The 15,405-nt window shown below is 45.0% G+C and overlaps 1 protein-coding gene across 1 annotated transcript in view; it reads right to left on the bottom strand.

Annotated features, from left to right (window-relative positions):
• Positions 1 to 15,405, bottom strand: part of SNTB1 (syntrophin beta 1) — a 110,267-nt gene that overhangs the window by 38,971 nt on the left and 55,891 nt on the right. Inside the window, exon 2 of the mRNA XM_083450586.1 lies at positions 4,304 to 4,520. Coding sequence (XP_083306712.1) covers positions 4,304 to 4,520 — 217 coding nt within the window. The remainder of the gene's footprint in view (positions 1 to 4,303; positions 4,521 to 15,405) is intronic.

The following is a 15,405-nucleotide window of genomic DNA, read 5'->3' as shown; positions in this document are numbered from 1 at the left end:
CAACCATCTCATCCTCTGTCGTCCCCTTCTCCTTGTGCCTTCAATCTTTCCCAGCATCAGGGTCTTTTCCAGGGAGTCTTCTCTTCTCATGAGGTGGCCAAAGTATTGGAGCCTCAGCTTTAGGATCTGTCCTTCCAGTGAGCGCTCAGGGCTGATTTCCTTCAGAATGGATAGGTTTGATCTTCTTGCAGTCCATGGGACTCTCAAGAGTCTCCGCCAGCACCATAATTCAAAAGCATCAATTCTTCGGCGATCAGCCTTCTTTATGGTCCAGCTCTCACTTCCATACATCACTACTGGGAAAACCATAGCTTTAACTATACGGACCTTTGTCGGCAAGTTGATGTCTCTGCTTTTTAAGATGCTGTCTAGGTTTGTCATTGCTTTTCTCCCAAGAAGCAGGCGTCTTTTAATTTCGTGGCTGCTGTCACCATCTGCAATGATCATGGAGCCCAAGAAAGTAAAATCTCTCACTGCCTCCATTTCTTCCCGCAAATTATGGTTTTTGGGGGTGAGGGGAGATAGCTGTTTAAAGTGGTATCACAGTGTTTTAAATTGAGGGTGTGGACGTGGCCGCAGCCGAGCCAAGGATTTCTGGAAGGATTTGAGTGATCCAGCTGTTCCGCTGTCGAAGTCACAAGAACGACTGCTTTCCATGCTCCTAGCCCTCTCCCTAAACTTGAAAAACTTCAGCTTTCAAGCCCCCTTTAGACGGAGAAGTGTTGAAAGCCAAAGAACTTGCAGCCAATTTCTTTAAAAGCCTCTGTACTGGGTAGGAACAAAAAGCTCATTGATGTGAAATGGGGGGGGGGGGTGTTGAATATTCTCTTTCTCCTGACTTCATTGGTTTCTTTTATTTCTTTTTTGTTAGCAACTGCGAGAGAGACAATGGCGTTGAGCTGCCGTGCGCTGGGGTGCAGCTGGTTCCACATATGTTTAAAACAGGGACCAGCAAGCTCGCCCTATTTTTAGCGCCAGGAAGCAAAGGACCATGAAAGTCCCGTGTGCTGTTCTGCCTTTCTCACTTCCCCTGTGAGCAGAAGGTTCCCAAGCCAAGGCGATTCAAAATAATATGAGGATTTTAGGCCCTCCGCCTTATCAAGACTCTACATCTTGTAACCCTAGGGCAGGCCATCCAGATGTTTTGGGACTACAACTCCCATCATCTCTAGCTAGCAGGACCAGTGGTCAGGGATGATGGGAGTTGTAGTCCCAAAACATCTGGAGGGCCGAGTTTGCCTATGCCTGCCCTAGGGCCTTCTCCCCTTGCCCGTTTCCTTTCTAGAGGTATCCTATTCCTGTCTCAAAGCTCTAGATGAGAGATTCTCTTGCAAACCACCTTCAGCTTTAGCTCCTGATCCATCTTCCATTTCTCCACCACCCATTGTTGTTTCAGATCAGGGGTCGGCAAGGTTTACCTCACCTGGGCCAGTTCACTCCAGCGGAGATCCCTCCGTGGGCCGGATCGCGTACCACGGCCGCAATTTCCAGCATCTGAGAAGATGCAATTACTAGCACTGCAGAAGCAAGTTCCCGCGCAGCGCCGCACCGGTTTAGCGCAACGTGCGGGGACTCACTGAGCAGGTGGCTCGGTTCAGGGGCGGGTTGGGGGCCGGTTAAACAACCCCCGTGGGCTGCTTGTGGCCCGTGGGCCTTAGGTTGCCTACACCTGCTTCAGATCCTTGCTTTTTACCCCATCACATTCTTTCTCCCCATCCGCTAATTCCTTTAACCACCTCCTCCTGTCTCATCCCCCACCACCACTTCCATACAACACAGAGCAATCCTCTCCTCCCAAAATTAACGTTGGCAGCATACTTCCACGTGCAGTTGGAATGTTCGCAATCATGCCGTGGCATCTTCCCGGCTCAGCCAGTTTGCTGAGTGCAGGTTTCATTGCCAGAAGCGCATTGCACTGCACAAACGGCTAGTTTCACTGCGCAGAACAGGAATTTGCCTAAAACGTAACCTTCTTTCTTTCCAGAATTCTCTCGTAATGCGGTAATGTAGGTAGCTGACCCACGGCAACCCTAAGCAATCAGCTGGCCTACGATCTACAGCGGCGTCAAGCAATTTCAACAGCAAATCAGCTGGCCTGGAGAAGCCTCATGTATGACCCAGTCAGGTGATTTATAGGAGCATCGCGGGTACCATTACAGTGGTACCTCAGGTTACAGATGCTTCAGGTTACAGACTCCGCTAACCAGAAACAGTACCTCGGGTTAAGAACTTTGCTTCAGGATGAGAATAGAAATTGTGCAGCGGTGGTGTGGCGGCAGCGAAAGGCCCCATTAGCTAAAGTAGTACCTCAGGTTAAGAACAGTTTCAGGTTAAGAACGGACCTCCAGAATGAATTAAGTTCTTAACCCGAGGTACCACTGTATTACTTTGGGTGTGGTGCTTCTGGGGATAAGGCAGGGCTGGGTAAACTATATTCCCTGTAAATGTACCAGATATGCTCGTGTTTTCTGTGGGTTTCTCATGATCACTGTGAGAGCTGAAGGCTGCTCTACGTGGACTTTTTTTCCCTGAACCAGCAGAGATCCTCTTATGCGTTCAGAGTGAAACAAACGTGGTTGCATAAGAGGATCTCTGCTGGTTCAGAAAAAAAAGGGCGTGCATTTTTGTTTGCTCTGCTTTCAGGGCGCCCGACGCTCCGGGAAGCAGGCTGCTAACTGCAGCCTAGACATCCCTGCGGGACCTCCCGCAGGGCTGCCTAGGCTGCGGATGTCTTCCTGAAGCCTGGAGAGCGAGAGGAGTCCGTGCGCACTGACCCCTGTCGCTCTCCAAGCTTCAGCGAAAGCCTGCATTCACCCCATAGGACGCACCCAGATTTCCCCTTCATTTTTGGAGGGGAAAAAGTGCGTCCTATAGGGCGAAAAATACGGTATACATTCCATAAGGTTGATTTGGATGTACCTGAGTTTCTATGAATTCTGGATATATACACCGATGATATTATTATTATTATTAGTAGTAGTAGTAGTAGTATTTAATAATAATAATGAAGGTGTAATGATTTGTAAGTGTATATGTATTATCATCATCATTTTATATAGGGACCATCCACACTTCTGTTTATCCCATGAATTCTAGTCGTGGGTCCAAGAGGTTCTTGTTTTGTTCCATGGATTTCCCCCCGGAAAACCCACTGCTTACCAATGAATCAGAACAACTGTCAATTGGGTTTCTTGACCTTCGTTCTGATTCAGCAGTACATTGCCGGCTTTCCCAAAGAAAGCAGCGGGACGGAACGAAATCCTCTCGGACCTGTGACTAGAAATCAAAAGACAAATGGAATAAATCACGGAACAAAGAGAAGTGTGGCTCAGCCCCCGGTTGAAGAGGTTGGTGCTTCTTTTGATCTGTCGCTTTTGTGTAAGTGCATATTATCTCTCCCAGACGGTGCCCCGTTTGGACTGAGGAAGGGAAAATGGGCAGATTTTTGTATGGAGGCACTAAGGGAGAGATTGGAGATGCGGAGCCCTGTAGTCTCAAGGGGCCTTTGGAGTATGTCCTGGAACATCTTTTGGATTACAGCTTCGAATATGGAGTATGGGCCAACGTGTTGAGATGGAATCAAGGAGCTGCTAAGATGGAAACCCTTTGGGACTTAATCTTTGGCATTAAAAGAAATCTGCAGACAGGACAGGGAGATGAGTTAAGAGCCTCGGATAGAAGAGCACCAGGTTGATGGACTATATGGAACTGATAGAAAAGACTGACAAAATCCGAAACCAGGGAGAAGAGACGGTGGAAAAAGATTGGGAAAATTTTTAAATTTTTATTTAGCGTAATATAGCATAATTAAGGAATGTTGGGAAATGGTGGAATGAAATTATATGACTTTAGTAGAAATATGATAAGGACTTAAGCATAGATAAATTTTAAGATTTTTGATGGTAAAATAAGGTTAAAATAATTCAAGACAACTAAATGATAGAAAGCAGTGGAAGATGGAAAGGATTTGCTGATTTAATTATTAACTGGAATACAAAAATGGGAGGATGGGAGGTGGGAGGAGGTCGAAGAAATAAGTCATTGAAAGATAAAGATATGGAAAATGGGTGTGTTTTTAAATGTTTTTGCTTTTTACTGTTGTGTTGATGTATTGTTTTTTTCTTTTTTGGTGTACTGTTTTTTAATTTTCTGTTTATTGTCTTTTTTCTTTTTTTCTTCTGTAACTATAAAATCCTTAATAAATATTACTATTTTTTTAAAAAGTGCATATTATCTCTCCCCCCCCCCCAAAGGTCAAACATCTTCCCCCTGCCCCGCCAACTTCCCCGGCAACGCCCATTACCTGTTTTCTGGGTCCGACACGGCCATGTTCCGCGTAACATAGCACATTTTGAGCGGGATCGTCTTCTTGTCTCTGTGGATGGAGAGGGACAGCTGTGACAGGGGGTCGGTGGACGCGTTCCCCAGCCGCGGAGATTCGGGTGGGGGGGTCTCCCAGCCGATTTCGGAAACCGGAGACCCTTTCTTGACGTAGGGGGTGGCTTCCCTCATGTACTTCACTGCAGCAAAGAAGCAAAGAAGGAGAATGAAAGGTGAGTAAGTGAATAAATGCTCCGAGAGCCAAACACTCCTTTGCTGAAGCACTAGACCATGAGTAACTCGTGGTGACCTGCTGCCTCCATTGGCCTGGATGAGCCTTCTCTGTTTAGCCCCTCAAGATACTTCCTCACCCAACATTCAGGGTCAAATTCATCCCAGTCAAGACAAACGTTAAGGCACACTTGACAAGGAGCGCACAATGACGTAGAGTGGAGTAGGAGAGCTGAAAATAACTAATACATTTCACATCTGGCAACCCATGTGTCCCTTTCGTTTCAGATAGTACATGGGCAGAAGAGTCTAAAAAGCCCGAGAGACACAAATTGTCACATCCCTCTCTAGCAGCTATGGTGGCTCATTTACCAGAAATAATGTATTTAGCATTAACTCTGGAAGTGTATACAGTGGTACCTCGGGTTACATACGCTTCGGGTTACATACGCTTCAGGTTACAGACTCTGCTAACCCAGAAATAGTGCCTCAGGTTAAGAACTTTGCTTCAGGATGAGAACAGAAATCGTGCTCCGGCGGTGCAGCGGCAGCAGGAGGCCCCCAATAGCTAAAGTGGCACCTCAGGTTAAGAACAGTTTCAGGTTAAGTACGGACCTCTGGAACGAATTAAGTACTTAACCCGAAGTACCACTGTACACTGTCGTACCTCAGAGATTGAACGGAATCTGTTCCGGAAGTCCATTCGACTTCCAAAGCGTTCAGAAACCAAAGAGCGGCTTCTGATTGGCTGCAGGAAGCTCCTGCAGCCAATCGGAAGCTGTGGAAGCCCAATCGGACGTTCAGCTTCCAAAAAAAGTTCAAAAACCGGAACACTCACTTCTGGGTTTTGATTGTTCGGGAGCCAAAACATACGAGTACCAAGGTGTTCGACAACCAAGGTATGACTGTACTTGAACTATGCCTCCTAGATCAAAATATACACAGGAGGCTGTTTGTTTGTTTGTAGCCTCCAGTGTATATTTTGCTCTAGGAAGCATAGTTTGGTCAGAATTGAAGATACACGTCCAGAGTTAACATTACGCACAAACATACACACACCAAACTCAGTTTGCTAATTGTTTTAACATTGTGTCGACTTAGCAACAGTTTTAAAGAGGCAAGAATTGCTTTTCCTACAAGTCAATCCAAGCCGGACGTGCTTTGACCGTTCTTAAGAACGGCCACCATGCAACTGCAAAGCAGACCTACCTCTGGCCTTGCAAAGCTTAATGCTTCGTGGAGCAACTTGAGCTAAGCTCTTTAAAATGCAGAAGAGGAGAGGAAAGGGGATGAGATTGGAGACCAAAGCCAGAGAGAGCAACTCAGACTGAAAACTAAACAACAGGCTGGAACATTCAGATGTGAATGCAGTTCCCAGGACATTGTCAACAAGAGTAAAACATCCTTCCACTTTGCCCTGCCAAGTCCCAGGTTCTGTTTCTCATTTCTCAATTCTTAAATGCAGCATGTCCCAATTGAACATCAATTTGCAATTTTATTTTATTTTTAAAAAAGCAAAGTCTGCATGAAAACTGGCATGGATTTTTTTGGTGACATTTTGCTCAATAATAGGCTTTTTTTTTAAAATAAAATAAAAATCCAAGCCATTCTCTTGAATGTGATACATTTTTGTATGCTACTAATCACTAATATATTGATTTTTGTGTGCGCTTAGATTATATACTTTTTTGGACAGGAAAACCACAATGCAAAATTCAGGAGTGCAAATGTGAATAACCACGTTTTAACATAAAATCAATTGAATTGCGCTACCACAATTCCAATAGTGTGTAGGGTTGTGCATTTTCTGGAGTTCTGTTGCTCCAATATACCACAAAACTACTCTATTTCTCTATTAAAATATTATTCTGCTGCCTTCTTTCCTTCATCCTTACTATATTTGTCAATTTAAACATGTACAATTTCTCATAAGTGCGCAATCCAGTCATCAATTGTTGGGAGTTCTTATTTTCTTCCAATTTGCAGTAATCAGCATTTGAGATGCAGTTAAGAGATGCTCTCACATTGTGATGCCTTCAGACAACACTGAGTGCTTTACAAAACTGGACAATACAATCAAGGTGTCTAATAATAATTGATAACCTGTTATAATTTCAATTTTGTTTATTATGTCTATCCCAAATATCTTATTTTGGGACAAAACCAGAAAATAGGGGCCATATCTGCGTTTACTGTCTGACAGCTCCAGCACATATTCCTAGTATTCCTATAAATACCTTCAAGCCTTTTCAGACTCTGAAGACCTGGCAGTAGCCAGCGGTGAATGATCCTAACATCTTCCCGAAGGGCACAGAATTTTTCAGAAATACATTCCTGTTTCTTTTATGATTTGAAGTCCAAGCAACCTGATTTTCTATAAAGCTATTTTTATTCATTGTACTCCAACTGCCTCTCTGAACTTGAAGCTTCTATATCTACCTATGGCTTTAAATGCTTTATGTTACACCATAGCCCGAAAGTGTCCTGGAAAAAAGAAGGGCATCCCTTTTTTTTTCTCATGAGAAGATGGCAGCCATTTTGGGCGCCGTGATCTCATGTGATTTCATGCTACGATTTCACCCCAAAAAAGTGCTGGGGGGGGCAGTGATCTTGCACGGTGCCCCAAAACACGTGTTTTTGGGCACTGCGCCTGATAAGATGCTTTTTTCAAGGGGAGGGGATCACGGTGTGAAATTGTGTGAGATCACAGCGCCCAAAATGGCCGTCCTCTCGTGAAAAAAAACAGGAAGATGGCGTCCCAGAAGATCATTTTTGCCTTCGATGTGTTGGAAGCTATGATTGCACACCTGGTAAAAGGACGTTCTGGTCTTACGCAGGAAGCATGATACACCAGAGTGAGTCTTGTGTCTCCAAATTCCAGATGGGTCAAAAGCATGAAAGAGTAGCAAATAATGATGACATCTGTCGTATGAACTTTGCATTTTTACAGCCCATCTGAAGGTGCAAGGCTGGGAGGTTGGTTATGAGAAGCCCCGATTGCCCTCCCTCCTTACACTTCCTACTTTAAAAGGCCAAATTCTGTATTACAAATCCCACATGCAGACAGGTATTAATGGCCATGTTTCAGTTTCGTATTAGCTGGCCTCTTGTCCTGTCAGGACAGGATGTATTGTGGCTTTCAAAGAAGTTCAATAAAGTTTATCAAGCAGGCAGGAACCATTCTTGTCTCTTACACCAAGTGTTTTGACAGCCCACCATACAGTGGTACCTCAGGTTACAAACACTTCATGTTACAGACTCCGCTAACCCGGAAATAGTACCTCGGGTTAAGAACTTTACCTCAGGATGAGGGAGGTCCCATTAGCTAAAGTGGTACCTCAGGTGAAGAACGGTTTCAGGTTAAGAACGGACCTCTGGAACGAATTAAGTTCGTAACCAGAGGTACCACTGTATTAGGAAATACCCACTCTGCCTCAGTCTCTGTTTTGTCTCTGTGTGGATATCGGGTCATCATTTGTAATAAGCTGCGATTTAGCACAGCCTTTGCCAGTCTTGGTGCCCCATTGGGTTGTTGTTGTTTTTTTGGACCACAAATCCCCCCAGCTAGCATGGAGTTGTGCAAGAGGTGTACTCCAGAAACATCTTGGTTGGTTAGACCTAACCTGTGTTAGAAGAAGAAGAAGAAGAAGAAGAAGAAGAAGAAGAAGAGTACAGTGGTGCCTCGCAAGACGAAAAGAATCCGTTCCGCGAGTCTCTTCGGTTTGCGGTTTTTTTCATCTTGCGAAGCAAGCCCATTAGCGGCTTTGCGGATTAGTGCTATTAGCGGCTTAGCGGCTTAGCTGATAAGCGGCTTAGCGGATCAGCTGTTAAGCGGCTTAGCGGCTTGGGGAAAAGTGGGGGGGGGGAGGAAAAAAACCTCGCAGGAACTCGCAAGACATTTTCGTCTTGCGAAGCAAGCCCATAGCAAATTTGTTTTGCGAAGCACCTCCAAAACGGAAAACCCTTTCATCTAGCGGGTTTTCCGTCTTGCAAGGAATTCGTCTTGCGGGGCACCACTGTAGTTTGGATTTGATATCCTGCTTTATCACTACCCGAAGGAGTCTCAAAGCGTCTAACAATTTCCTTTCCCTTCCTCCCCCACAACAAACACTCTGTGAGGTGAGTGGGGCTGATAGACTTCAGAGAAGTGTGACTGGCCCAAGGTCACCCAGCAGTTGCATGTGGAGGAGCGGAGACTCGAACCCGGTTCCCCAGATTACGAGACTACCGCTCTCAACCACTACACCACACTGGCTCTCCAGTGTGGAAATTAGCCAGGCGCATTTTGCGACTTGTGTGGCTCCACTTGCAGCTACATGGAGATCTCTGGGCATCTCCATATGGCTGGCTTACTTTCTTAAGCAAGTAAGCAGAAGATGTTATTTGCTGCCTTTGTATTCCACCTTTTTCTCCATGGTGTCTACGGTTCGCCCCCATTCCCCAGTGAATCCCTAAAACGACCCTGTGAAGTAGGCTAAGAGGCTATGGCCAGTGAGCTTCATGAGTGAGTGCGGGATTTGAACCCTGATCTCCCAGCTTCTAGTCCGACACTCTAACCACTACACTACCCTGGCTTCCTGGAGCACTTCTGCAATGGGGCAGCTCTATAAATTAAGTTGGCAAACAAACATGGCAAAAGCAAAAGGTCACTTAGAGAAGGACCTGAAATATTTTTTCTTGAAGCTTCAATTTGTTTTATTCTGGATTGTTTTATTTGATGTTTTAATAAGTTGTAAACCACTTTGAGATTTTTTCCCCCTTTAGAATAAAAAGTGGAATAGAAATGAAACAAATAATAAAAATAAATTTCATTGCAAAAAAAGGCACCTAGACAGCCTTGTTGCGGCGACTGCAACATGGGTTTAAGGTGCCCTTTGGCAATTAGCTTACATATCTGGGTTCCTAACACTTCCTCGGTTTCTCGGTTCTGACCTGATCCGACGCTTACAGACACATGCAGGCTAAAATCGCCATCTGAAAACTCACATCGCTGGCCCCACAACCTCTTTCAGGCAAAGGCTCTAATCATCACATACTAATTAATAATCCACAGTCTCTTTGTGCATGACAAATTACAAAAAAAAACCCCCAATAATATTGCGGTCAAGCAATTAAAATTCCAATGCTCAGTTCCTTCCTCATCTCCACTGCCGGTACTTTCACCCTCCATGCCGAAAATGACAGGAAACGAGGAAGCGGCAGTTGAACAAATTAATCCTCTGGCACTTGCCGAGGGCTCGGCGATTGTTGCTTGCTTTGCAAGGGAAGGCAGAGCCGTTGTTTCAAAAGAGCACTTCATTTGTGCGCAATCCTGCCAAGCCCCCAAAACATTTCCACAATTAATCCTTTGTTACTATTCGCAGATGACATTTGGGGAGGCGAAGGGGGGCGGAAGCAAAGAAGAAAAGCATGCGTCCAACGAAGGGAAGTCAACACGGCAAATTTGATCAAATATATCAGACTAAGGGGGGGACGCGGGTGGCACTGTGGGTAAAAGCCTCAGCGCCCAGGGCTTGCCGATCGAAAGGTCGGTGGTTCGAATCCCCACAGCGGGGTGCGCTCCCGTTGTTCGGTCCCAGCGCCTGCCAACCTAGCAGTTCGAAAGCACCCCCGGGTGCAAGTAGATAAATAGGGACCGCTTACTAGCGGGAAGGTAAATGGTGTTTCCGTGTGCGGCTCTGGCTCGCCAGATGCAGCTTTGTCACGCTGGCCATGTGACCCGGAAGTGTCTCCGGACAGCGCTGGCCCCCGGCCTCTTGAGTGAGATGGGCGCACAACCCTAGAGTCTGTCAAGACTGGCCCGTACGGGCAGGGGTACCTTTACCTTTACCTTTTTATCAGACTAAGGAGCTTCTGGAGTGTCTTATGACTCATGCAGGTTGCAAAAAGCAGCAGCGGCAACAAAAGGAACTACAGTTCATTGTCTGGGGAGGGCCTGTAGCTGAGGGGTGAGACAACTGCTTAGCATGTAGAAGGTCAGGATCAATCCCCCAGCATCTCCAGTTGGAGCTGTGTACATAAACAGAATAGATCTGATTAAGAGCCACCAGCCCAGCTTAAAGGAAGTCATCGTTTGGCAACAGTCGCCTATTGAGATCTTTATTCTTCTTCAGCGATCATAGCTGAATAAGATTGTCTTCCATAAATGCAGTTTTAAAAGTGAGTATGTAAGTGACTGTGGAGGCCAATTCTGGATCCACACGTCCTTCCACAGTGGGGACATAGGTTTACGGACAGGAGTTGATCACGGTGAGGGTTTGCCAAGCGTGCCTTCCTCTTAGCACGTTTCTCCCTTTCGTCCTGAGTCCGTGCGTCTTCAAACAACTATGAAACCTTTGGTAAAGGCTGTTCTCCATGAATGATGGTGGCCACAACCTCCTCAAGAAAAAAACTTGGAATGGAGGATTGCCTTGAGCCTGCAGAATGCCAGAATCCCATCAAAACCGACTGGATCAGAGCGAGTTTCGTCAAGCATCATGCTTCCCGCAATAGTCGACGCCCACTATCGGTACGTATGCCCTCAGTGCAACCTTTGGGCCAAAACAGGTGAGCCAACCCTGTTCAGTAGCTTAGGACCTGGCATCAGGCAGACTACCCCTGAACATGGAGGCTCTGTAACCTGTCATGTATTGCTGAGTGGGGGAAGCACATATTGTTAACCCCACCCCCAGTATTAAAGCCTATGCATGTAGGATCTCCTCCAATGGTCTCTCTGGTACATGGCAGAAATTCAGAGAAGCCTGAGAAAGAAGCAACAAGGGTTTAAAGGTAAAGTGACCCCTGACCATTAGGTCCAGTCGTGACCGACTCTGGGGTTGCGGCGCTCATCTCGCTTTATTGGCTTCCGGGTCATGTGGCCAGCTTGACTAAGAGCTTCTGTCGAACCAGGGCAGCACACAGAAATGCCGTTTACCTTCCTGCCGGAGCGGTACCTATTTATCTACTTGCACTTTGACATGCTTTCGAACTGCTAGGTTGGCAGGAGCAGGGACCGAGCAACAGGAGCTCACCCTGTCGCGGGGATTCGAACCACTGACCTTCTGATCAGCAAGTCTTAGGCTCTGTGGTTTAACCCACAGCGCCACCCGTGTCCCAGGTTTAACAAGGGTTTACGCAGGGCAAAACATGGAGCCACCTTTGCAAAGCTGCCTCCCCCCCCCAGGCCCCAATACTGGCTAGCAGAGAGACCTCCGGTGCTCTCCTTTCCCTCACTACATAAAACCTATTTCTGTTTTACCAAGTCAGATGAGCAACTTGATAATTCACAAGGGACTTGCCCTTTACGGCGCAGAAATGCCACATACCAGGAGTTCAGGCATAGCGCTTTCAGTATGTTTGAGTGAATCTCAAATATTTGCAGAGCAGCATGGCAGGGAACGCCAGGCGTGGCGAAACAAGACAAACTTCTTCTCGCAAAATACTTTAAAAAGACCTTTTCTGTTCGTGGGTACCTAGCCGTAAATTCAGAATCTTTCTTGGCTGCCAAGTAATTTGTGCTTCCTACAGTTGAAATATTTCATTGCGTTTCATGTTGAGCATTTGGACCCCCCTACCTTTGAATATTTCATTCCCAAGTTAGTAGGCAACCTCTGTCTTTCCAGATGTTACTAGACTTTAACTCCCATCAGCCCCAGCCAGCATAGCCAAAATAGTTTTTAAAAAATCAATTCAGGTAAGATAGGAGAGAAAGTATAAGAGGGCGAGGGGGACCATGAATCACTATCGTAGCACTGAAGGATGAAAGTAGTTCAGAAAGTTTACACAACAAGGAACTTGGTTTATAATGCTACAAAATAATGAAAGCTACAGGACGCTTCTACTACATATTGAGATGTACTCCTTTCACCATACCCCATCTCAACAAGGATCCTTCACTTTGGCAGGTCATAACAATGAAAGCTCATTGACAAATATTTGTATACAGACTAATAATGTATTTGGTCCAAATTTCATCCCACTGAATGTTGACTTCACTTTCCCATGCTTAAATCTACTAGCAGTCTCATACCCAGCATTGCTCAGGAATCCTAAGAAAGCAAATGATTCGCGCAGTTCCTAAACAATGATTAAAATCAGTGTAATTTTGAAAGACTCCACAGAAGCATATAATTGCAGTTGGTCCCCAAGAGTCATCTAGTCCCATCCCCTGCAATGCAGAAATCCTTTTGTCCAACATGGGACTTGAACCCACAACCCCGAGATTAGGAGTCTTGTGCACTACCAACTGAGCTATCCATCCACCATTTTAATTTAAAATGGCATTCAACTGTATACAAACACAGACCCAAACCTGCTCCTTGGTCTTCGGAAACCACCATGCAAAACTGGGTTACGATATGCTGAGAGCTGTACAAATGAACAGCGAGCAGACGAGTCACTTCTCAAAATAAACAAGCAGACTGGCGGAAGGTACCCAGAGTTGCCTGGGAATTCTAAAGGGCCCCAAATTGCTGTGATTTATAAATTGAGCATTTTGGCCGCCATTTTCTGAACCTTTTCCAACTCTACAATGTCCTTTTCGAGGTGAGGCAGCCAGAACTTTGCACAGTACACCAAATGCAGTTGTGCCATAGATTTGTACAATGGCATTATGATATTGGCAGTTTCACTAAAGAAAAGGAAGGAACTTTTTATCACATGTGGTGGGAATGTAAAAAAGTGAAAAACTTCTGGGAAATGATTTATAAAGAAACCAGAAGCATTTTTACTTGGCATTGTAGGAGATGATATTAATAGACAGGATTGTAAGTTGTTTTTATATGCAATGACAGCAGCAAGAATATTACTGGCACAAAAATGGAAGCAAGAAGAATTACCGACGAAAGAAGAATGGAGGATGAAGTTGATGGACTATGCAGAATTAGACAAATTAACAGGAAGGATTCGAAACCTGTGGGATCAGAGATTCTTAGAAGACTGGAGTAAATATATGAACTATTTGAAAAGTAATTGTGATGAACAGATTATGCTAGTAGGACTGCAAGAAGTTTTGTAAAGTGGATGATTTGAAATGTTGCAAGAAAGACTATGAAGAGAATTATTATTAGACGTAATACAGAAATTAAGAATAAGTGATAAAGAACGGAAAATCATCAGAGGTGTTGACGGAAGTCTAAAATATTGTATGAGATGAGAAGTTATGTTGTATGACTGTTGGAACGGATATATTAAGAAATAAAAAAAAATGTATATATAAAAAAAGATATTGGCAGTTTCACTATCAATTCCTTTCCTGGCATTTTCACTGAGCTATTAACGATGACCTCAAGGTCTCGGTAAAAAGTACGGAGAGCTGAAGGAGGAAGTTGGACGAGCGAAACTCTTTCCCGCTTCCTCTTTCAGCTCCGTGTGCTTTTTCAAGGCTCAGATGTGTTCTACCGGAGCTAACTTTTACCCAGATCCCTTGAAAAAGCGATATGTCTGCATGTGTGTTTCCTTGGGTGACCTGATTTGGGGAGGTGGGGGGGGGAGTGATCAGAGGAGGTGACGCCAACAACACTCACTCTAAAATCCACATGTGCACACAAGCCAAAATGGCCTCTGATTGGAGGCCAGTTTCCTTGTTCAAACTTGGATTGTGACAAATTTCCTGTCGGTGTCCCATTTCTGGGCATTTGCATGCTCACGCAACAGGATCTTTCCAATTGCTGCATTTTGGACTGCAACGACTTTTCCCCTAGGGGGAAAAAAAATTGCTTAATATGTCTAGGCAGGTTTTTTTCATTGTCTGGAAACACATTATGTAATCTGGGTGTTTTACTGAAGTTGTTCCTGATTCTTGGGCCCTGCCGTCATAGGATAACCCTTTGTCCCTTCACCAGTTTTCGCTTTGCCGTAAGACCCTTTATCGGGATTATATGAGTGAGCAAACTGGAGAACGGAGGCGCCTGTATGTCACATGTTCTTGGCAACGAGACAGTATTTGTCTTACCTTCTAACAATCGCCGTTTATCTCAATTAGCCCTGGTGTTAGGAATACTTACATAACTTGCAGATAACCCTTATCGTTACATCCGTACGGCATGAGCTTGCAAGTGTCATTATTCCTTCGGAATCTCTTGCCTGAACATACTGAGGACTAGGAACAGAGGCCCGCTCTTCAAAAACCATCAGAATAATGCCAGTAATCAAAGAACTGCAAGTTAATTTAATTTACTGCTAGATCTCTGTCTGATTTGCAAAGGTTTCTGATTCCCATGTCTTTAGCTGGAGAGGAGCTAAAAGTTGTGCCTTTCTCTGTGTGCTCCAGTTCTGGTGCTCAAAGCAAATCCCTGAACTCATAGTTCTTTGACTTGTACATCTTTTGAACCAGGTTCCCTCAAAAGTTTGGGAGAGGAGGTCTGGAAGAGGGCTATTTTTGTGGCAACCTCTAGATCAGGGCTTCCCCAAATGGGTCTTCAGCTGTGTTTAGACTACAACTCCCATCATCCCTAGCTAGCAAGACAAGTGGTCCGGGGTGATGGGAACTGTAGTCCAAAAACAGCTGGAGAGCCTTTTGGGGGGAAACCTTGCTCTAGATTGTGGAAGACTCTCACGCACCCCCAAAATAGATGCATCTAGCATCTTCATTGATATACGATATACAATATTATGATAACTTTGTTGTCATTGTCCCATACAGAACAATGAAATTGAAAAACTACATAAAACATTCAACCCGCCCCCTAAAAACGCTGAAACCCCATTTTAAAATACACTATACTATACTATAAAATTTGTTGTTGTTGTTGTTGTTTAGTCATGTCCGACTCTTCGTGACCCCATGGACCAGAGCACGCCAGGCACTCCTGTCTTCCACTGCCTCCCACAGTTTGGTCAAACTCAAGCTGGTAGCTTCGAGAACACTGTCAAACC

This window comes from Podarcis tiliguerta, assembly GCF_965153285.1.
Source record: "Podarcis tiliguerta genome assembly, chromosome: 7".
NCBI lineage: Eukaryota > Metazoa > Chordata > Lepidosauria > Squamata > Lacertidae > Podarcis > Podarcis tiliguerta.
Note: the sequence above shows the minus strand (reverse complement) of the source record. Positions and strands in the feature narration are given on the sequence as shown.